Below are 22999 nucleotides of genomic sequence, written 5' to 3' on the forward strand. Positions count from 1 at the left end.
AGCAATTTATAGCAAGCCAACAGCAAAACATCAAATTAAATGGAGAGAAACTCAAAGCGATACCACTAAATTCAGGAACAAGACAAGGCTGTCCGCTAATGCTATTTAGAATAATTTAAATTGCATTACTAAGTCTGTAAACATTAGCCTTTATTTTAGATTTAGGAAAACAGATGAAGTTTCATTATGCTACATTAAGTTAGATACAAATACTCTACAGCAGCACTTCACAGTGTTGCTTTCCCCTGTATTTGTTTGCAGTCTTGGTTTGCAGAGGTGGAAAGATGGATCAGCAATTAAGAACTCTTAGAACTCCAGTTTCAGGGAATCTGATGCCCAGTTCTGACCTTTACAAACATCAGGCACACACTTGACATAATGAACATACATACGTAACAGGCAGAACACTCATACAAATAAAATAAATACATCTAAATTTTTTTCAATTTTAGTTTATCAAATCAGGGTGGCAGAAGAGTTAATCTTTTGATTAAGGACACCAAAGTAAAGAAAGGTAAAATGGTTTTCTCATAGCTGAAACCACTTCTGAAAAAAATTAGTTCCAGGTAGTACTTTGCTTTATGTGCCATTTTTTTAATTGGTTCTTACATTGTAACCCATGTTGACCTGAACTCATCATGGAACCCAGGCTGGCCTCATCTTTGAGTAGTCATCCTTCTTCAGCCTCCTAAGGGCTGGGATTAAAGATCATTTATTTGTATTATCTTTTCTTAAATGATCACAAACTGAAAACTGCTCAAATTTTAGTGTTGTGTATTAATAAAATTAGCGTACTATAACACACAGCCCTAATTATTACTTCATTTTCTTCTCTGATTAAAAAAATAGGTAAAAATAGGGTTTTAAATGAAATTAATATATCATAGCATTATATGTACATTGCTACATGCATTAGAACTATTGTCATATTTAAAATCTATAATGTTTGGTTTTTTTCAGCGTAGTTATAACATTTAAACTTGTCGAAAATAGTAATCTGAAACATCTATAGTGTTGCTATAACTAATATAAATATAGTTGAATATAATCTATTTTATGTTGATCATTCTATTTGAAGGAATTTTATTGTTGACATGAGTCACATTGCCTTCAGATTTACTTTAGTATAAAGGATAAATTCTTGTGCTTTGGAAGACTATTTTATCATGTTCTATTAGAAGGTGAACAAGAGCTGGGGAGATGGCCCTGTTGGTCAAGTGCTTGCTATGCAGGCATGAAAATCCTGTAAAAAACTGGACATAAAAGCACGTCTGTTACCTCAGGGACTAGGGAACAGTAGGGGAGCAGAGATAGGTAGGATCCAAGGGCTTGCTGGCTATGTAGGTTAGCCAATCTGTGAGATCTAATGTATTAGCAGACTTTGTCTCAAAAATGAGGTGGAGTCATTGAGAAAGACACATGTTGTCAGCTTCTGGCTGCCACACACATACATTCTGCAATACATATAACTTTAAACAGAAAGGAAAAGCTCAATTAACAGTGTCATATAATGCATATAAACTACAGAGGTAACCTTCTTTTGTCAATGCGTTCATTTTTGGAGTTAATTTATTTTCTTATATATTTGTATGTTGCTATTCTATTATATGAAATTTGTTGAAGTTGATCAAAAGTGGGTATGATTCACTTCTAGAATGATAGTGACTTTAGGATTGTTCCATGTACTAATGGATATATGTATGGGAATGTACTATGGAATTTATCTCTAGAATTTTACAGGTCTGCTGATAATGTTTTGATTTTTTTGATGTTTTTAGGAAGATAGCCATATGTTACTTATTTAAGTTTTTCCCAAGATCAATAATGGGATTATTTATTGTGTTTCATAACGATTTTTTTTTTAATGATTTTTTTCTTTTTCATTAAAGTCCAAGACCTACAAAATTTACAGAGCGCCCTCGGCCTGGAGTTCAGATGATCTGTTCTTCATTCAGTGCTGGTATGATTGTTTACCCTTTTAAATTTCAACTTAAAATTGTGCATTAGAAAACACCTCTCAGAGATAAAATTATAAAAGTATTTTCTGCTGCAGCATATATTGTATTCCTATACATATACTAGAGATAATAAGCAAAAAAGAATGAAAATCAAATTAGGCAATTTGAGTTTTGATAATTTGAACTTTGCTGGAATTTAGTGTATATAATCACATGAATGCCATGCTTCTCTATTAGGAACGAATAAGTGATTTCAAAATTGACTGATTAAAGAATGAACTTTATACTGACTGTCTCATTGCAGATAAGGTATTTTAAAGCTGGTTTGTTTTCATGGGTTTTGAAGATGTTCCATAAAATCAATAAAAATTTTAAAAAATGATGTATTTATTTTGTTCCAGAGCCTTGTTCTAATTAAGCTTCTGCAGTAGCATTTTAAATGATTACCAGAAGGTTTTATGACCTAGGTATTTAAAGTGAATTAATAAAGAAAATGAGGGTGAATAGATTGATATGTAATGTTCCCAGTATCTGTTCCTCCCACCGTTTTTAATTTAATTTAATTTAATTTAATTTTACAATATAATTCAGTTCTACATATCAGCCACGGATTCTGTTGTTCTCTCCCCTCCCACCCCTCTCCCCTTCCCCTCAGCAATAGCCACAAATGACATAAAATACCTTGGGGTAACACTAACCAAGCAAGTGAAGGACCTATATGACAAGAACTTTAAGTCCCTGAAAAAAGAAATTGAAGAAGATGTCAGAAAATGGAAAGATCTCCCATGCTCATGGATAGGCAGGACTAACATAGTAAAAATGGCAATTTTACCAAAAGCAATTTACAGATTCAATGCAATCCCATCAAAATACCAACACAATTCTTCACAGACCTGGAAAGAATAATCCTCCCACCGTTTTTTTTTTTTTTTTTTTTTTTTTTTTTTTTTGTTTTTTGTTTTTTGTTTTTTTTTTTTTTTTTGGTTTTTTTTTTGAGACAGGGTTTCTCTGTGTAGCTTTGTGCCTTTCCTGGGACTCACTTGGTAGTCCAGGCTAGCCTCGAACTCACAGAGATCCGCCTGGCTCTGCCTCCCGAGTGCTGGGATTAAAGGCGTGCGCCACCAACGCCCGGCCCCTCCCACCGTTTTTATCTACCTTTCTTTATTAGGTAGTTGTAGGTAGCAGTATTGACTGAGGGTAAAGGAGTAGACACCATTGCGTCTGCTGCTGCCATCAAGACAAACCTAGGTTCTCCATAGGAAGTTTGTTTTTTCCATGCTGTGGATTCATGCTCTTTTTTCTAAAGCTACAGTGTTGTTTTTAAGGGCCCATTAAGTGGAATCAGTGTGTCTAACACTTGTGTTAGAGTATTGCTCTCAAGATGAATAAAATTATCATACAAATAGTGATTTTTAAAGTAAAATTTATATGCTATAGTATGCTCACGTAAGTGAACTTTGGGAACAGGCTCATAGTATTGCAGAGTTGGTGTGGGCACATTACTGAGTGAGTTGGCAAAGTAGGGTAAAATGTGATAGGTGCGTAAGTGGACAAAGAAGACTCAGCAAAGTTAGTCGTATCACATGGAAGTTGTGTTTTATTTATAAAAGTGTGCTCTTGTTCTTCATAGGTGGAATGTTTTTGGCCACTGGAAGCACTGACCATATTATTAGAGTTTATTTTTTTGGATCAGGTCAACCAGAGAAAATATCAGAATTGGAGTTTCATACTGTGAGTATTGGTGAAGGCTCTAGATGGGTACGGTCTTCAGTGAATCAAGTTTGTATTCAGCTTTTGCTGTATGTTTTTCTCTTTGTACAGGACAAAGTTGATAGTATCCAGTTTTCCAACACTAGTAGCAGGTAAAATATATTTGTCTAATTTAATTGCAACTTCAGTTTGTTTAATTTGATTGAAACTTTAAAGTTAGAAGATAAAGATAATTGTAGTCAGATTTCAAGTTGTGTAGCAGTTATTCATTTTTGAAGAAAAAAAATAAAGCCGCCTTACGCAATTTGCCACAGTGTTAGTTATTTGGATATTTTTCTTTTTTCTTTTCCTTTCTTTCTTTCTTTTTTTTTTTTTTTTTTGGTTTTTCGAGACAGGGTTTCTCTATGTAGCTTTGCGCCTTTCCTGGAACTCACTTGGTAGCCCAGGCTGGCCTCGAACTCACAGAGATCTGCCTGCCTCTGCCTCCCGAGTGCTGGGATTAAAGGCGTGCGCCACCACCGCCCAGCCTGGATATTTTTCTAACAGGAGGGTTTTTTATTGTTGTTTTCTTTTGTTTTTATCCATACATATGTCTTTCCTGTCTATCAGAAGAGAAGCCTTTGATATAAACTGGAAATTGATCACATTACATTTGAGACATTCTTAGGTTTTAAAAAGATGGCTTTCTGTAAATATTCTCCTGTTCTGGATTTAAAAGAAAATGAAGCTACTTCTTGGTATCTTGGATAGAACAAATCAAGATCTTTGATACTGAAGAACAATTTTTTTCCCATTGGAAAATATAATTCTGTTTGTTAAGTGGTCTTAAATCATTTTGAGTATTTTTATTAGCTTGTTGATGACCTATTAAAATGGTCTTATAAGCTCATAAAGTTTTGGGAGTTCTTAGATTTATGGAGACAGAGATAATCATTTTTATTATATTGGAATATTTTATAAATAAAGATGTCCTTTAAAAAGAGAATTTTGGGAAAAGTACATTTTGATGATCCTTACTCGCCCTTGAAGGATTGGACTGTTTTTTTTTTGTTTGTTTGTTTTTTGTTTTTTGTTTTTTTTTTTTTACAGGTTTGTGAGTGGTAGTCGTGATGGGACAGCACGTATTTGGCAATTTAAACGAAGAGAATGGAAAAGCATTTTGTTAGATATGGCTACTCGTCCAGCAGGGTAAGAGATGAGCTTGATTTATTGATTATTAAAATGTTGCAGATTGGAATGACCTTCGCTTATAAAGTTGTATACCATGTTAAGATCATTATTTTTCTTCAATAATTAGAAGTAATTTTGGAGGTGAATAGTGTTGATTTTTGTGAACTGTCTCATTGCCCTGAATATTAACACCTACTGAATTAATTTTTTAGTTCAGTTTTATTAAGGAGATGAAAATGTTTGCAACCCAAGTATCTTATATTTCATGTCTGGTTTTTGTTTGTTTTTGAGACTTGATCTCATGTACTGGGTTGATTTGAACCTACTTTGTAGTCAGAGATGGCACTGGATTCCTGATCCACCTGCCTCCATCACTCTACCTTCTGTTGCTGTAATTCTAGGCAGGTGGCACCACCCATGGTTTTATTGCAGTGCTTATTTATTGCCCCAAATCTTCCTGCATGTTATTAAGCAAGTACCCTACCAACTAAGGCTCCCAAAAAGATGACTTTTTTTTACCCAGTGGCTTTCTTCAGCCAAGAAAAATTATAATCCATGTTGTAACTGTTTTGATTATTTCTCTCTACTTGTGTTTATGTTTAGTTGTCTCAGTAGATGAGAGAACAGTGCAGTTAGGATAGAATGGTAGCAACAGTAAAAGGTGGGACAATGAGCAGTATGGTATAAAGCAGCTGGACCATAGATAGGTAAAGCAGTTGCATTTTCCCCAGGGTCTCTGTTCCCAATGGCTTATGGATGCCATAATCCTAGAAATCTTGGATTTCCTAATCCATGTAATAACTTCTGCCATTTTGTCAGTTTAACTGTTTTCAGTAATTATAATAATTACTCATGTTAATAACTATAAAGTGTAAATAAAAACACATTTTATCTTTGTCTTCTATTTTAATAATGTCAGTGTAAACAATAAATTTGTCCTTTTCAGCCAAAATCTACAAGGGATAGAAGACAAAATCACAAAAATGAAAGTAACTATGGTAGCTTGGGATCGACATGACAACACAGTTATAACTGCAGTTAATAACATGACTCTGAAAGTTTGGAATTCATACACTGGTCAACTAATTCATGTTCTAATGGTGAGAAACAAAACCCACACTTCTGATATTACTGAAGCTGACTTTAGAATGTAGTCTAAAATAAAATAAAACCAATACGTTGTCTAAAACCTCTTGCTTAATTGGGTAACTGAACTTGATAGGTAATTGGGAATGATTTTAAAAAATTGCAAGCAGGATTGACTTGGAAATTCATTGTAAATTGCTCTATGTGTTTGTTGTTATGGGAATGCATTAATTATATTCTTGAGTATTAGTAATAATACCTAAGCCATGAACAGTGCTATTATATTAGCACAGTTCTATTATTTTTTAAGCATTGGTAAAGTTGAAAGTTTAGCCAATTTAATAATGATTTCTAGAACCATTGTCATCCTCCTGTATTATTTTAAGTATTTATAACTGCTTTGCTACTTCAAAATATTTCAGGGTCATGAAGATGAGGTGTTTGTTCTCGAGCCACACCCATTTGATCCTAGAGTTCTCTTTTCTGCTGGTCATGATGGAAACGTGATAGTGTGGGATCTAGCAAGAGGAGTCAAAGTTCGATCTTATTTTAACATGGTAATTACATTTCTTGTTTAATAGCTATGGAGAATTTTTGATAGAGGTAGTCTACATATCACAAGCGAAATCCATTTTAAAACTTTAATGCCTTATTTTGACTTTAATTGTCTACAAATAAGGAATTATTTATGTCATATATTTATTGAGATACTAAACTTAAAATTAGTTGTTCATTTTATAATGCCTGAGTATTGTGATAACTGGCTTAGTTTTATTTTACCTATGAAACTTTGATGAGTAAGTCATGTAAATAAAGTTATAGGGAAGAAAATGTGTTTGGAAAGCAAGTGTGGGTAAATTATAAATAAATCTTCATGGTGCATTTTGTTTGGCTTTCTCTTTTTTTTTTTCTGGTACAACATAATTTGATTAGAGTATATTAATTTTAAAATTGAAGCCAAAGAATTATGTAGTTCTTAATTTTGGTCAAATTGATAGTGTGCTAGGTGTTTATTTTGGCTCAATGTCTTTTGCCTCCACATTGTGTTCTTATGTAAATTTGGCATATTTTTGTTGAACATTTAAATTATCATTGGTTTGATTATACAAATAGCTTGCTAATCAGCATCTGCCCTCCTCTTTCACCAGTGTATGAAATAAAAAGGATCCTTTAAATACTAGACCGTACAGTCACATAAAAAACTAGTTCCTCTATATTTGAGGTTCCAGTCAACAATGAGAGGAGACAAAGAAACATGTTCCTACTATTTTTACCTGTTTAGATTTTTAAAAGCAGAAATCCTTTAAAAGGCATAAGATATAATTAGCAAAATAACAAAAATCAGAATTACTTTATAAGATCAGTCATTTTCAACCTGGGAATATAGCTGATGATAGTACTTTCTCATCATGTGCTAGGCCTGTAGTTTTCGATTCATTGGGGCCACACATGCATGCATATCCCCCAGTTATTTGTAAGATGTTTTGCTTATGGAGATAGAATGACAGTGAATGCTATCCTTGATTGATCATACCAGTAAAAAGTTTTATTAGTGAAGTAAGTGACTGACTTTGGCTTTCACCATGGATGAGCCTTAGTGTACATAAATTGTACTATTCCCATTTTTATGAAAAATGATTATTTTGGTTAGTTGTTAGTGATGAATGGATTTCCTTTGTGATTATGTAGAGTTTTTTTTTTTTTTTTTTTTTTAAGTAAATTCATAGATGTGGTAACTTTTCTCTTTTCTATCTTCTTATTTCTGGATTGCTCCTTTTGTAAACATCTCTGTTGAATAAGGAAGTTGATCATTTCTCAGTTGGTCCTTAACTGTGCGCACATTAGTGGTTCCCCTCAGTAATTTACATTTCCAAAGAGTGTTTTTACACTGCTATAGAAATGAAGAGTAGTTTTTAAGTTAAATCAATTAATCAATTAAACACTGATTCTGAATTTTCCCTCATCAGGTAAGTTTGGAACATTAACATTCCACCATTTCAGCAGACCTAAAAATTGTAGCACTTTTAGATTTATTGATTTTTCTGGTTCTGCTATTGCAAATTAGTTCATTAACCAGAAATCTGATTGTAAACATATCTTAATTACTATAAAATCTGTTTTTGAAGCAGTGTGTGGTGGTCTGTACTTGTGATCTTAGCCCTTAGAAGATGAAATCAAGATAATTAAGAGTTGAAGGGCATTTTTAGCTACATAGTGAGTTCCAGACCAGCCTAGGCTATTTGAGACCACATTTTTTAAGCAAAGAAAGAAAGAAAAGGAAATAATTTTGCTTGTTTAAGTTTCAGTTAAGGAGATATTTTCCCCCTATTCTTTCTATGTACAATAAATAGTAAAGCCTAATGGCTGGTTTAAAATTTTCTGTAATTATTAGTATCTTCAAACTGAGAAAAACAAGCTAAAAAAATTATCCTTGTTACAAAGAGAGAGTATATACTACCTTTTGTCTCATTAAAAACAAGTGATTAACTTTATTTTTTAATGGTTTTTAGTGGTTTCTAATTTTTAAATGATTTTTAATTGATTTCAGTACACTTACCAAACTCGACAAATTTGTAGCCATGAAAACCTTTCATAAAGAAGGGTAAATTTTTATTTCTAGTTTCATGGAGAAAGTGTTCATTACAAAACTTTGACCAGCTTTGCTTTGATCACACATTAAGTATAAAATTTTCATGTTTTATAAGACTATTACTAATGTGTTCTTAATATTAAATATATTCAGGGCAATAGCTGAGAAATTATCAGTATCATTGTGTAACAACTACCAGTTAAACCCAGCTAGTGATGTGTCTAGGAGTAATAATTTAAAAGTGATAAAATTCTGAGTTTCTCTTGTGTGATCTTTATTTCACAGTCTTTGTCAATTCTGTGACTACCATACTTCTTTTGGTCTTTTCTGTTCACTTCATTGCCTGTTCTTTTTATTTAATGGGCTGATGGCAGAAAAAGCATCCAACACTGCTAATAAGAGATTAAAAACAGCTTTGAATGAGATAGAAGCTGATGGTCTTACTGTTCACTCATACCAGTGTTGAGTTGTGGCTTCAGTTTAGCTGTTTGGCTTTGTGTAACTAATCAGAGTTGTTAAATACAACAAAGCTTTGATGAGTCCTAACGCAATCTCTGATGTTGTGTTGTACTTCTCATCCTAAATCACAGTTGGTATTTGTAAATATTTGTGAGCATTGGTTGTCATGTCTAGTAATCCTTTGTAGATTTTGAGAATGAATAATCCTCAGAGTACTCTAGTTTAGTCTTAGAAATGCTGAATGCTTATATAGTATTTTAAAGAATTTTAAAAATTGAAGCTTATAAAATGAGTAAATTCACTCATTATAAAATGAATAAGTAAATTGGACCAACAGCTAGAAAATAAGACTATGCCTTTAAAAGAACGAGTCTTTTAAAATATATACAAATACTTAAAAATAAATGTTTAGGGCTGGGCTGGGAATGTAGCTCCAATGCTGAAGTAAATGTTTACCTAACATGCACAAGGTACTGGGCTCAGTCTACAGTAACCCATCCATTAGTATTAAGCATATTTTTAGAATATGTTTTCTGCATTAGTCTCTGTTTTCTGAATAATTGGATTCATGTCTAAATATATATATTATAATTTTGAAAGATAATAAAATTAATTTAAAAAGTAATTCAATGCTATGGATAGCTTAAGATTTTCTATACTTTACCAATTAGGAAAACTAGAAGTCTGTTCTTAAAATCTTAAGAAGTAAATCCTGTATTATTAAAGTTTTTCATGTGAAAAGTTAAATTTTTAAATGTACATACTTGATAGTCATATTTTAATAAAACTTCAATAGCTATATATTAAGAGACTATTTTAATAAGAACCAATGTAGTCAGCATTTAAGTAAGCATTCTTTTCTATTAAACTAAGACTTTTTCAAAGGTTCTTGCTTTTAGGACTATTGAAATTTGTAAACAAAACAATAGGTTTGGGATTAAGAATTCACATAGTTTCTTTTATGGTAAAATAATTTCTAATTGATTTCACTTCAAAGTTATATAACTGAATTCTCAGCCTGCTAATGGTATTTCAGAAAACAATAATGGGGTAACGTCTTGTTTTTATTGCTAGCACTTCTTTTCAGAGGACCAGAATGATTAAAAACAGTTGGCAGACAGGCTCTGGGTTTGTTTCTGTTAATTATGAACTATACAAGATTATAATAAGTAATATGCTTAGTGAAGGGCTAAAACACATTCCTCTCACCTTCTCTACTCTCTTGTCTCATCACATTTGTAGAAAACAACCTTTATTCCTCTCCTTCCCCTCACTGCTTTCCTATTTATTCTTCCTCTTCCTTTTCTAGAGAAGAAACTAAAGAGAGTATTTAAAGAAGTCAACAACATATTAAGACATTATTCCTCAAAAAAATTACTGAGTTTCTAGACTTTGTTCTTTATTCTTGTCTAGTAAGTTTTGAAACTATGTTAGTACTTAATGTTTCAGCTTGAACAGCCCTTGCATAATCTAAGTAATCAAGGAAAAATGCTATATATTTGGGCAGTTTATTAAAGCATATAGTGTATATTATATATACTCAAAACCAATTATGTATAGCTTAAAACCCATGTTTTTGCTTGGCATTGACATGGATAAAACAATTGTTACTTTTGTTGAGAGTTTTTTGAAACTACAGTGTCTAAATGCCAATTAAATACTTAAAAGTAGTTGTTTATTGGAATAACTTGAAAATGTGTGCTGCATACTCTTTGTACTAAAATTTGTGTCATTTACAATCCTAGAAAGAATTAGGTATGTTTAAAGCTTACTAGAAACTTAAATGGGCCTTTAAAAAAAAAAAAAAGGAATACAAGAGTTGGTTTTGGTCCTCCCTTTTTTCCATTAAACTGTCATACAGTATAATAAGAATTAACAAATTTACAAATCGATTTTAATTTTATAGATTAAAATTTCTTTTACATTTCTTAGTGCTAGTGTACATTAAATGTATAGATTGTACAAGTAGTATATATATTAAGAAATAAGTTAACAGTGCTCAGAGTGGCATTTGCATGCCCTTTACTAGATTTTTCTTGTCTTTACTCCCTCGCTTTATCTCGTTGCTCTTCACATCTCGTAATCATCACTGGTTTTTACTCTGTATTTTTCTAATTTTGTCAGGTTATTCAAAGCTGTAGTTTGTTACTTCTTATCTGGTTTTTATTTTAATTAAAGAAAATACAGTATGTCTAATTAGCGAATGCTTTTTTTTTTTTTTACTAAGTTTGATAATCTGCTTTGCTTTTGTTGTTCCGTGGGTAGATTCCAATTAAGAGATTTTGTTTAATAAAGTTTTCTTTATTTTTATAATTGTTCTCTTAACCGTTCTTTACTTAAAGAGTCTTTTAAAAATGTTCCAGTGTCCACTAATCCAGAACAATGTATTTCTCCTTGCAACATTCCAAATGAGTAGAGGCTGCCAATAAACCACTCAGGATTTTTGCAAATGCCTATTTCTGATATTAGCATGTTCTCAGTGTGACTTTTGTTTTAGGTAATTGTAGTTGTGTGTATCTAGGAAAGTGAAAAGCTGAAAATAGTCGTAGCTTATCATGTTAACCACTTGGAAATTGGGAATTCAGATTTGTTCCCCCGCCCCCTTTCATTCTCCATTCCTCTCGCTGTCCAGTAAGGTAGTATCACATCTACAGTGTCTGTGTAAAACATTCTGAATGCTTGTAGTTTCTGTTCCATTTTCTGAGTATAGAATTACCTTCACTTTTCTCAGTATATATAACTATTATTTTTCAGTTTCTCAGGCTCTTAGATTCTCTCTTTCATCTTTGTATTGGTACAAAAATATCATATATTAGTTTTTAATTCACATAAAAATTAGTTTTCAGTTTGTCATACTGTTGAGCAACTTGCATAGTGCTCTTTTTTTTTATCTGTTAACCATTATCTCTGGATTTGAAAATTATAAGAAGTATGTATATTTATATATGATGTAAAAATGAAATTGAAAGCATTTTTATTAGCAAATATTTAAGTAATGTATGTTGTGATTATAAAATATCAGTGCCCCCAGAATGATAAAGACATGGCTGTGTTAATAGTTAACTTGAAGAACTAGAACATGCTTGAAATGATAAATATTGATGCCAAATAGCAAGACAAATTAGAACAGTTGCTATATCTAAAGATACAGTGGTCAGTTCAGGTGGGATGATCCAAATTTTGTTTATGAGAATGAATTGGAACTCTGTGTGAAAGGTTAAATAAATATATAAAGTCAGTAAGAAAGAATCATTAATAAGAGGAGCAGTATAAGAAATAAGTATTGGACTGGAGAGATGGCTTAGTGGTTAAGAGCATTGGCTGCTCATCCAGAGGTCCTGAGTTCCATTCCCAGCAACCACATGGTGGCTTCACAACCATCTGTAGTGGGATCTGACGCCCTCTTCTGGTACAGCGTTGATAGTGCACTCATATACATAAATACGTTTTAAAAAATAAGTGTTGATAAAATAATGTAGGAATTTTGTAATAGACTTATGAATAATAGGTAGTGAGCTGAAACCACAACGAAGAGGGTTTAACAATAGCCTCAAGTGATCTTGTAATTGAAATAGTGAAACATTCTAATGGTTTTCATAAATACAGTCCCCAAACCAATGTAACAGTAGTTTTGTTGGAAGGAGTCATATTTCAAGTATGAAATTAAGTAGATTTAGGGAGGGCTAGTTTAGTTATTTAAAGATGAAGAATTGTATGAGTAGGTAGTAAGTAGGAAATTTATGAATGAAAAGTTATGTGTAACACTTGTTTTTTCTCTGACTGATAGATGGCTGGGAGTGACATGGAGGAAAGATTTAGTACATGCATTCAGATAGTTAAGCCTGAGGTACTCTGACATTGATGGCATTATTAGCAGAAGTTCAAGGTAGAGAGAACAGATTTTTTAAAAGTTCGTTCCATGTTTATTTCCTGTGGATTTCCTATTGTGGAACTGTCCAGCCAGCATTTGGAGATGCTGTGACTAGAGGGTCTAGGAGTTCAGAACGGAATTGTTTCTTGGTAGAGGTAGAGAGTGGTATAGAGAGTTTAGAATTAACCTTTTTTAAATGCTCCTGTTTGGCAGAATGGACAGGAGAAGACATCAAAATTCCTAAGGTGTCTTAGCCCCCATTTTATTTTCAGAGAGTTGGGAGAAGGAGAATTCCATTATACTTGGAGCTGGCTTATTTATTTTTATTTTGATGAATTTCTAGAGCTGAGTCTCCAAAATTATTCTTATATAATACATTGTTTCTATTTTATGTAATAGTTGATTCACTAGTTTATCCTATCGCAGGTATTGCAATTTTGTCTTTGGTACAAATTTCTTTTAATAGCTATTTTTACTTTATATGTAGTTACCTTACCATACATTAAAGAAATTTCAGTATTAAAAACAGTGACAACCTTTTAAGGTGTTTAGAAAGTTGCTAGATGAATAGAATATGGATAATATCTGTTAATACATTATCTTGGTTTAAGCTACAGGAATGATTGGAAGGTATGTTCAGTATATTGGATGAACTTTTTAAAACTAGTTTTTATTATTACATTTGTGTGGATAGGTGTGTGGGTGAAGGTCAGAGGACCACTTTGTGGAGTTGTTTCTTAATCTTCCACCATGTTGATCTCAGGGACTGAACTCAGGTCATCAGGCTTGATGTCAAGCCCCTTTACCCACTGACTCACCACTGGCCCATGCAGTATTCATCTTTTTTATTTTTCCCAGTGTTGCCTAATTCCAATTTATACACAAGAGGTTTTTCTAAATATATATTCTCTCTGCTATTTAATATTTAGGACATAAGTCTGTCCGAAAGAAGTTATTGGAATGTTTTCTAGCTCAAGTGCAAGTGGTCCCTTCCAGCTAGTTGTACATTTAAAAAATGAAAAAAGAATTCAATGAGAAAGCGAAGTGGCGCTGGTCATAGAATTGGCATACTTCTTTAATAGGGTGGTTTTGCATAAGCTATTTCATCTCTGTGTTTGTTTTGAGGTCTTCCTAGAAGTATGTGTTTTTCATTCCAGTTGGTCAGCCTTCCTCACTGACGCATTAGACCTCATACTTTTAGTCTGTATTTTAGTCCTCCTGATATAATTCATGTTGGGATTTGTCTAGGTCTTTGAATAACCTTCCTGGGTCCTCATGATTTTAGGACTAGAGGAGGATTCTCACCAGCTGTTTCACTGCTCATTCTTCAGCAGAGCTAGGAGATGGTTACTTCCCCAGTTCTAGCAGAGTTCTTCTTAGTCTCCAGTTCTCTTGACAAGGGTTTAACATTCATTTTCTAAAAATACTTCTAGGACTTAGTCACATAGAATTTTTTAATCAGGAGGACACTATTATAAGCTTCACCTTCTACTTTTAAAAAGCAGAATATAGTAATGCTGAATATGTCTTTTATTAGCTATTTTTTACTGTTGTTTAATATGTATGAGTTTTGTTTTATAGTCTTAATATTTGCATACTAGAGGAATAGTTCACCTGGAAGAAGTCTTGCTTGGTTTTAAAATTTTGTCACTGCTTTGTTTTGTGTAACTATTTTATTATAACATGAAATAAATAGTATGAATCATATGCATTATTTTTATATTGACTCATTTTTGTTAGGTAGATCATAGACCTCATATTCTTTTTATATATATATATGTATATTCTTTTATATATGTATATATAATATCTTTTACAAATAGAGTTTTTTGTTTTTATTAATTTTTTTAAGATTCATTGCTTCCTAGTTATACATATACATTCAAACTTTCATTTATAAATTGCTTAACTGGTTTAAAAGGTAAAATCATTTTCAGAGAGAATTGTTTTTTTTCCTTGTTGACTTTGTCAGTCATAATACACAATATAAAAACGATGCGAGTAGGATAGTCTCTTCATTAATTTTCTATTACTGTGATCAATGTCCATGACCTCAACAGTGTAAAAAAGAAAGCAGTTAATGATGACTTAGAGTTGGAGAGGGTGAGGTTTTGACCATCCTGACAGGGAGCTTGGCAGCAGGTAGGGAGGAATGGTGCTGGACAGAAGCTGAGAGCTGACATATGATCCACAAGCATGAGGCAGAGAGAGGGTGAGGGAAGGAGAGAGGGCGAGGAAGACAGACAAAGAAACTATCTGGGAGTGGCATTGACTTTTGATACCTCAAGCCCACGCCCAGTGACACACCTCCTCCAACAAGGCCACACATCTTAATCCTTCCCAGTTACACTAACTGGGAATTACATATTGAAACATGAGCCTGTGGGAATCATTTTCATTCAGATCACCACATTTCACTCCCTGTCCTCCATAGACTTGTCGCCATATTACAAAACAAAATTCATTTAGTCCAACTTAGAAGTCCCAGAGTCTTTCACTTTCAAGACTGTTTAAAAGTCCAAAGTCTCTTTTGAGACTCAGAACAACTAATTTAACTCCCTGTAAAATAAAAAAAAAGCAAATAATTATATACTCCAGCATGAAATGGCACAAAATATACAATACCATTCCAAAGGAGGAATCCGGGTTTAGCAAGACTTAAACCCAGAAGGGCAAATTCTGAAGTTCAGAGTGCCATGTCTTCATGTCAGAGAGCTGAGATGGTTCTGTTCTTTGAGCTCTATTGACTACAACACAGTGCTCCCTCTTGCACTAGTACTACTCCCTACACTCCCTATTGGTAACTTCCTCTAGTGATAAAACCCACTCCTTTGTCATCTCCAACATCCTTGGGTCTCGAACACAATCCATGTATTCTTTCACAGCTTTTCACGTTAGACTCTTCAGCCTTCCTGCAGGAACTCTTTTGCAAAATGCCTGGCCGCAATGGCTTTTCAGATACTGTGTTATGTAGGACACAGAGATCTTGTATGATTGTCATTTTAGAGCTTTATAAGTTCCAGTTCAGCCAAAATATTCTTCTGGGCATCTACTAACTGTAAATATGAGCACATTGATAGGTAGCATGCATGTAAACTTGAGTAACCCCCATTCCACCCCCGCCACCAAATTAAATGTAGTGCATGATGACTAAGACATCCAGAGAGGATGCCATGCTCATGAAGGTTTCCTTTGTTGTTGCTAAGTGTAACTACACTCACATCTCTTCCTTTGTGCTATTGTAGCTTAAAACTAGAAACGTAGACGTATTATATAAAAGTGAAGCTCCAGAAGCATTTATAAAATCTTTGTCTTTTTCCTTTTGGAACTTTTTGAGTGAACTGATGACCAAAACATCTTACTCATGGCTTAGACATTCAGAGATTTTTTTATTCTTGTTCATGTGGTTAGTTACTTGTAAACTTGTATAGCATTTATTTGCCTTTAAGAGTACTGAACATTTAAAATGTGAATCGTGACGTTTCTACTTACAGTCTTTCAGTTCTGGCATATGCTGTATGGCTAATGTCCTAGACTACTCTGGAGAAAGTAGTTCTGTCCTTTCTTGTTTTTGAAGTTGTTCCAAAGTGGTACCTTCCTCTACTATCTTACCTTCAAGTTTCTTTACACCCAAGAAACTATCCTATGTCATTAATGATTCATTTCTTTTATGTGGTAAGTTCTTTATATATTAGCATTAGGAAAGCTTACTTGTTTTCTTTAATAATTTTATGGAGAGCTGCTTTCTTTTCTGTTGTCAGCATCTGGGATATCAATAATAAGTATCATATCTATATCTATCTAGATATATATTTTTTTAACCTTCAGAGATCAAAAGGCAAAGTTAGTTGTCTTTTTGAGACCATTCTATTGTCTGAATTTTAGAGTGGTGCTTTCTCTTTTGACTGAAGTACTTATTTTTCTTGAGCTATCAGTGGCTCTTCTGCATTTAAATCTGCCTTTCTGCCAAATTTTTAATACTCAAAGTTACCACTTCTTTCTAGCCAAGCATTTCCTAGTATATAAGCAGTCAAGTTCAGTTTGTTCTAGATCAGTGGATACCGGAACAGAAAGGAGGTATTTCTTACCTGATAATGTGTGTGTTCCGATTCTGCTAATCCAGAAATCCAATCACAGTTGTTGAAAAGCATCCTTAGTTATTATTTGTTTGGGAGTCAACTCCCTATTTTAGATGTTTCTGAAATTCAGTCCCTAGATGTGCTTTAGATAGGGTAGAATTTTTACCTCTTTCAGAGCACTGCTAAAGAAGTTTTCAACTGGAACATAGTCTGAAGAAGCACTGAGAGCAAAAAAATCAGAGTGGTGATTGGCCACCTCTGTTTGATTGACAGGTTGCAGGGAGAAATCCATTCGTTCTGGATTAATGGAACTGGAAAACAGAAAACAATTATCAGGTAAAAAAACCCTTTTCTTTAACCTTTAAAATTCACCATTAAAAGATGAGTCAGACCACCAGGGAATTTTTTTTTTTTTTTAAACCAAAAGGAATGAAATTTAGTGTCTTGTAAGCAGTGATCTCTGGCTAGTACTTCTGAGTGTTACAAAAGAAATTGCTACCGTTGCTCCATGTTCTTAGCCTTTACAGAAAAGGCAGGAATGAATGGAAATAGATGGAATGTATGGTTCATTTATGTTTTAATCTTGGGTTAAAATGTGAAGTAGAATTCTCTGGGTGGGGGGGCAATCTGTGTATTTTTATTTTCTGAATTGTGTCTGCTTTGTAACTAGGATTCTTTCTTTTTCAATGCTGTTAATCTGGAAGTTTTCATGAATTTTCACCAATTTTACTGTACTCTTCCCTTTATCAGGATGTATGTATACTTTTAAATCTTTCCATTATAAAAATGTAGTAACGGTAGGACCAGCTCTTTATTATTTTAATGACGGTTTTCTGATTTTTGGTTAAATATGTTTCAGATTGAAGGCCAAGGACATGGTGCCGTGTTCGACTGCAAATGCTCCCCTGATGGTCAGCACTTTGCATGTACAGACTCTCATGGACATCTTTTAATTTTTGGTTTTGGGTCCAGTAGCAAGTATGACAAGGTAGAGTATGATAAGTGTGCATTGTTTTCCTGTCATGGGTGTTTAGGAGTTATGTATTTTTCTTAGTTGTGGGTGAGAGTGCACATTTTTAGAAATAGAAAGCTTGGAGCTGGAGAGATACTCAGTCGTTAAGAGCACTTAATGTCTTTCAGAGGAGCTGAGCTTGGTTCCCAGAACTCATGGCAGACAGCTCAAAACCATATATATGTAGCTCCTGTACCAAGGGATTTGATGCCTCTAGCCCCTGTGGACACCTACACTCAAGAGTGCATACCCATATGCAAATACACACATATGCACTCACCCCTACACATAATTAAAAATGATCTTTAAAATCAGCTCAAAGAATCATATCCTAAATAGTATAGAGACTTGCTTTTAGAAAGCAGTGTAAAGACATTTATACCTCTATAAAATTATTCTTTTCTATAATTATATAGTAATTATAATTAGTTCTGAAGGAACTTTTTACATATCTTGTTAGAACAATCTAGATTTGAATTCTTAAGTTGGGATAAATTAACTTTCAATAGAAGATGGTGCCCATAAAAGGGCTTTTCAAAGTAAGTGAAATGATTATATAGGTAATATATATTTATGTAAGATATAATTCTTTAGCTTTCATGTGATTCTCAGACTGTGTGATCCGCTAATGTTTTGTTGCTAAATATTCTTTAGGACTAGTGGTTAAAATAAGTAAATGTTTTGTTTGTAGCATAATAAATGAATAATTTACAATTTGGTTTAAAACATTGCAAATTAACCAATGAAAATTTGAAGTTGTATATCTATCAGGGCTCAGTTCATAATTTTACATTATTGAAAGTACTCTAGAGTCAGTGCTTTCTTTTTCATTATGTTAGTATTTTAAGTCTTGAGGCTTGGAGTGTAGCTCAGTAGTATAGCATGTTTGGGACTCTGTGTTCAATTCCCCCAAAAATATCACATGCCTAAAGATTTAAAATAGAGCATAGTATCAGTGAAAGTAAAAGTATCATTCGATATTTTATGCCTAGATGTAATTTTACTTACCATTTAAACTAAAAAGCTTATTTTTAATGATGGGTTCTTTTTTAATGTATATGACATGCCACCCTTGTTTACAGAGAAAACAGCAGATTTTCTTACACTGTACAATGATGAATATAGAAATATGCTTAAAATGATTTAAGAATAGAAAATTCTTTGGTTCCTTCAATCCTTCCTTTTAATTCTGGAGATTAAACATGCCATAGCTGCTGAAATTAAACCCTAGTCCCATTTTGTTCTTTTAAGTAGATGTGAAATACCATAATCTATAGTATAGTGTTAGGCTTTTATTAGAAATTTTATCAATTTTTTTCACAATTTTATTTTTCCAATATTTAATGAACTTTTTATTTTTTACAGATAGCAGATCAAATGTTTTTTCATAGTGATTATCGGCCCCTTATTCGTGATGCCAACAATTTTGTATTAGATGAGCAGACTCAGCAGGCACCTCATCTCATGCCTCCCCCTTTTCTGGTTGATGTTGATGGAAATCCTCATCCTTCAAGATACCAGAGATTAGTTCCAGGTCGTGAAAATTGCAGGGAGGAGCAGCTCATCCCTCAAATGGGAGTTACTTCTTCAGGTAGGCATCCATTTTCATAGGTGTCTAATTTCTTACAGATTCTAAAACTTTTTACATGCTTGTTTTGAACAAATGAAAAGTTCTTCCAATAAACATATAAACATTACAAGATAATTAAAACATTGGAGATTTTAACTAATAATTTTGTTTCATAGCAGTTTCCAACCTCAAGGGATTACTAGGATCATCATAAATGAAATCATTTATTCATTTAACAAACATTAATTGAAAACCTTCTTCTATCCTGACCTACTAAGCTTTGAATATTTAGTAGGAAATTAGACATGATCCATGCTCTCAAAAACTTAGTCACAAAGTTTAATTAACAGTTATAAACAACATAGTTGTAATTATGATTGATATTAGTAAAATTAATAACAGCGAGAAAAATCTAAAACTGGAATGACTATTCATGTTGGAGTATATATTTAAAGAGATGATCACTTTTTTTTTTTTTTAATTTGAGGCAGGGTTTTACTTTGTAGGGCCATCTGGCCTGACCATCATTATGTTAATCCAAGTTGGTCTTGAATGAACAGAAATCCTTCTGCCTCTTCTCTTGGGTGCTGGGATTAAAGACGTGTTTAGAAGTGATCAACTTTTAAAGGTTTGTGAGAAGATAGGGCTGAAAAATGCAGAGAGCTGCTCCTGAAAAGTCATGGAATGTTGAGGTGAGATGAGCTGAAGAGTTGAGTGGTAGTTAGAATGTAGACAAGGTGTGTAGACTCTTTTTCCCTATTCGACAAGTGTAGCATTGACTGAGTTATTAAGTGAAGATAATAAAGAACCTCTAAAGATTAAACCAGTTTTGTCATTAGGAATGAGGGAATAAAAAGAATATTTGTGAATATACATACAGGTTTTACACTATATTGTAATGGACAGAGCTTCTGAATAGATTGTGTGCCGAATGAAGTATGAGTTTAGGTCCTATAAATAGAACCGAAGATTCAAAATGTGATAGAGCAAGCTATAAGATTGGGTGTAAAATTGAAATAAAGTTGACATATTAGATAGAAAGTGCTGGTTCTTAAATTAGACAGTCCCCCATGATGGATGGTTAAAAAAAAAGGTATTCAGAGAATTGCCTCCATTGCCACTTTTAGAGTGGGCTTGTATATCTAATACATAAGTTCAAACTAATATAATCACAGAAGCTGAGAATAGCTACTGGTTGATAACTAGTCATACTCATATTCTAGAAGTTTCAGTACTAGAGAAGTACCATTCATGGAATTAAAATTAATGAGGATGCATGGAATATCTTGGAGTACAACTGGCAAGGATTAGTTTTTTCTCAGGTCTCAAAATAATTTCCTTATCAAGGGTTTTATGCACAAGAAATTAAAGAAGATTTATTCTTTAAATATCAATGTTATTATAATTGTTACTTTTCTTCCATTTTACATCTTATATAAAGCTTTCATAGGTAATTAATTACTGCATTATTTGGAAACAAATTTTATAGTTGTGTCGTATAAACATTTACCATATGCCCTATTCTGTTGCTGCTTTTAGATGTAGTGCTAGGTATCTTTTTCTTTGCTGAAAAATACCCTACAGTAGCAAGTGAAGCAGGAAGTAGTTATTTTAAGGTTTCCAGTCTCTGGGTGACATTGATGATAGGGTGGTGAGTAAAGTGGAGCAGCTCCGTCAGTGGAGAGGGAGAGTTGTTCATTGGCAGCAGAGGGAGACTGACTAATGCAGGAGGGTGTGACCCTTAACCACTGTTACTCACACTTCTGCCAGCAAGGCCCACAATTTCAGTAGCGCACCACAGACTGGAAGGTGAGCTTTCAGAGCACGTATCTGCGAGAAGCACTCCAGGTCCAGAGCATAACAGAAGTATAAAATGGTGGGATCTTGAAACCAAGATTGGTAGCAGTTATTAACAATGATTCATAAGAGAAACTTCAGTAGTAATTCCAACTTCTTAGTATTGACTTTGAATTTTTTTCTAGATCTCAAAATTGTCATTATTTTAGCATTCTGAAATACAAAAGTACTTAATTAAAAAAAGAACAAAACCAAATGTTTCAAGAAAAATATTAGCATCATTACTATTTGTAAATTTAGGATTTTGAAAATTATTTGCTAAATACTGGAAAGATAAGTAAAACTAGATGTAGCCTATTATAATAATAAAATTGATTTGAGTGTAGTTTTGTTATATTGATACCTAAATGTATTTCTTTAATTGTAAACATAAGGGGGCTATACCAAATTATTAATCAACATTGAAATATGATCTAGTAGCAAATTAGGAAATTGAGTGTAGATAATTTGACTTTAGCTCTATCTTTCTCTGTTTTTTAGCTGTATGACCTAGTCATTTTATTTTTCATATTTAATTAGAGTATTCTCATGTAAAATATATCAAGTAATACATGGTATTTTCTTTTTCTAGATTTCTCTTATTGCTACTTCATTTCAGAATATTCTTTGGGTAGTCTCTTTACAATTTATGTCTACCCTCAAATTCTGACCTTTACTCATTATATACCCATGTACACCTAATGTTAATTATTCCACTTGTTAGTTTTAATGGAAGTAGTTTCATAAATCTTACATTTATTATGTTCTTGATTTTTTTCATTCTTTCTTCAAGATTTAACTTGTCAAAAAAGATTGATTTTATTTTTAATTGGTGTGTGGTTGCCTGTGTCCAATCTCCAAGGAGTTGGAGTTAACAAAGGTAGTTGTAAGCTGCCTCATGTGGCTGCTGGGAATTGAACTGGGATCCTTTGCAAGACTAGCACAAGTTCTTAACTGCTGGGCTATATCTTTCTAGCCCCAAGATTGAACATTTTTATGTGCTTCAGTTTATGCTAGATTTAAGAATTAACTTATCAAGATAACTTTTATATTTCATATTTGCCTATGTACTAAGATAGAAGATTGATAAGGACCTGAAAGAGGGGAACAACTTATTCTTTCAAGGGGAATTTTAGAAAAATATCACAGTGAAAACAAAGTATCGAATGTATCTTTATATGATGAAATTTCAAAGAACAAAGAGAAGTCAAGTGTTTATATGACTAGTGTGAATAGGAGGTGTTAATAAGTAGGTTGGGCTAAATACACGAAATTCCTGTATATATCCAAGCACGGATCTGACAGGTTCTTCACATGCTTAACCTAAGCTTCCATTCAAATGCCGCCTTCTCCAAGAGGCTGCTCTAACTTCTGGCTTACCATAGCTATCTTTCAGTTCCTGTTTCTCTTTCTTTTTACCTTATTTTTTACATCTTTCAAATTCTGCATTTATCTGCAAGCTTATTGTTGAATTGCCCCAATCAGGGTGGGTAGTTTGCTGTAGGACAAAGATCTTGAACTGATTTGTCACTGGATCTCTAGTAACAGGCATATTCTCAGGCACATAGTAGACAACCAAGAGTTTGCTGAATTAATGAGACAGTTGTCAGATATTCACGTGTAAATAGGAAATTCTACTTTGGCTTCTTCCTAGATAT

General features: G+C 33.2%; 1 protein-coding gene and 1 long non-coding RNA gene across 13 annotated transcripts in view; one reads left to right on the forward strand and one right to left on the reverse strand.

Moving 5' to 3' along the window:
- Phip (PHIP subunit of CUL4-Ring ligase complex) overlaps window positions 1–22999 on the forward strand; it is a 126592-nt gene that overhangs the window by 50589 nt on the left and 53004 nt on the right. For all 7 annotated transcript variants that reach the window (XR_013052864.1, XM_076576760.1, XM_076576761.1 and 4 more), the window contains 8 exons: window positions 1890–1960; window positions 3589–3689; window positions 3780–3820; window positions 4758–4856; window positions 5785–5938; window positions 6347–6481; window positions 17783–17911; window positions 19301–19526. Coding sequence is in view for 6 of the 7 variants with exons in the window: in XM_076576760.1 (XP_076432875.1) it covers window positions 1890–1960; window positions 3589–3689; window positions 3780–3820; window positions 4758–4856; window positions 5785–5938; window positions 6347–6481; window positions 17783–17911; window positions 19301–19526 (956 nt within the window). In the remaining variant the exon portion in view is untranslated. The remainder of the gene's footprint in view (window positions 1–1889; window positions 1961–3588; window positions 3690–3779; window positions 3821–4757; window positions 4857–5784; window positions 5939–6346; window positions 6482–17782; window positions 17912–19300; window positions 19527–22999) is intronic.
- LOC121830920 (uncharacterized) overlaps window positions 1–22999 on the reverse strand; it is a 114901-nt gene that overhangs the window by 22731 nt on the left and 69171 nt on the right. For 3 of the 6 annotated variants that reach the window (XR_013052867.1, XR_013052865.1, XR_013052866.1), the window contains one exon: window positions 17090–17234. This is a non-coding gene — a long non-coding RNA (uncharacterized LOC121830920). Of the gene's footprint in view, window positions 1–16932; window positions 17235–22999 lie in introns of all 6 variants that reach the window. The other 3 variants (XR_006074251.2, XR_013052868.1, XR_013052869.1) reach the window with 1 other exon arrangement.

Source organism: Peromyscus maniculatus, chromosome 7 (assembly GCF_049852395.1).
Source record: "Peromyscus maniculatus bairdii isolate BWxNUB_F1_BW_parent chromosome 7, HU_Pman_BW_mat_3.1, whole genome shotgun sequence".
NCBI classification, from domain to species: domain Eukaryota; kingdom Metazoa; phylum Chordata; class Mammalia; order Rodentia; family Cricetidae; genus Peromyscus; species Peromyscus maniculatus.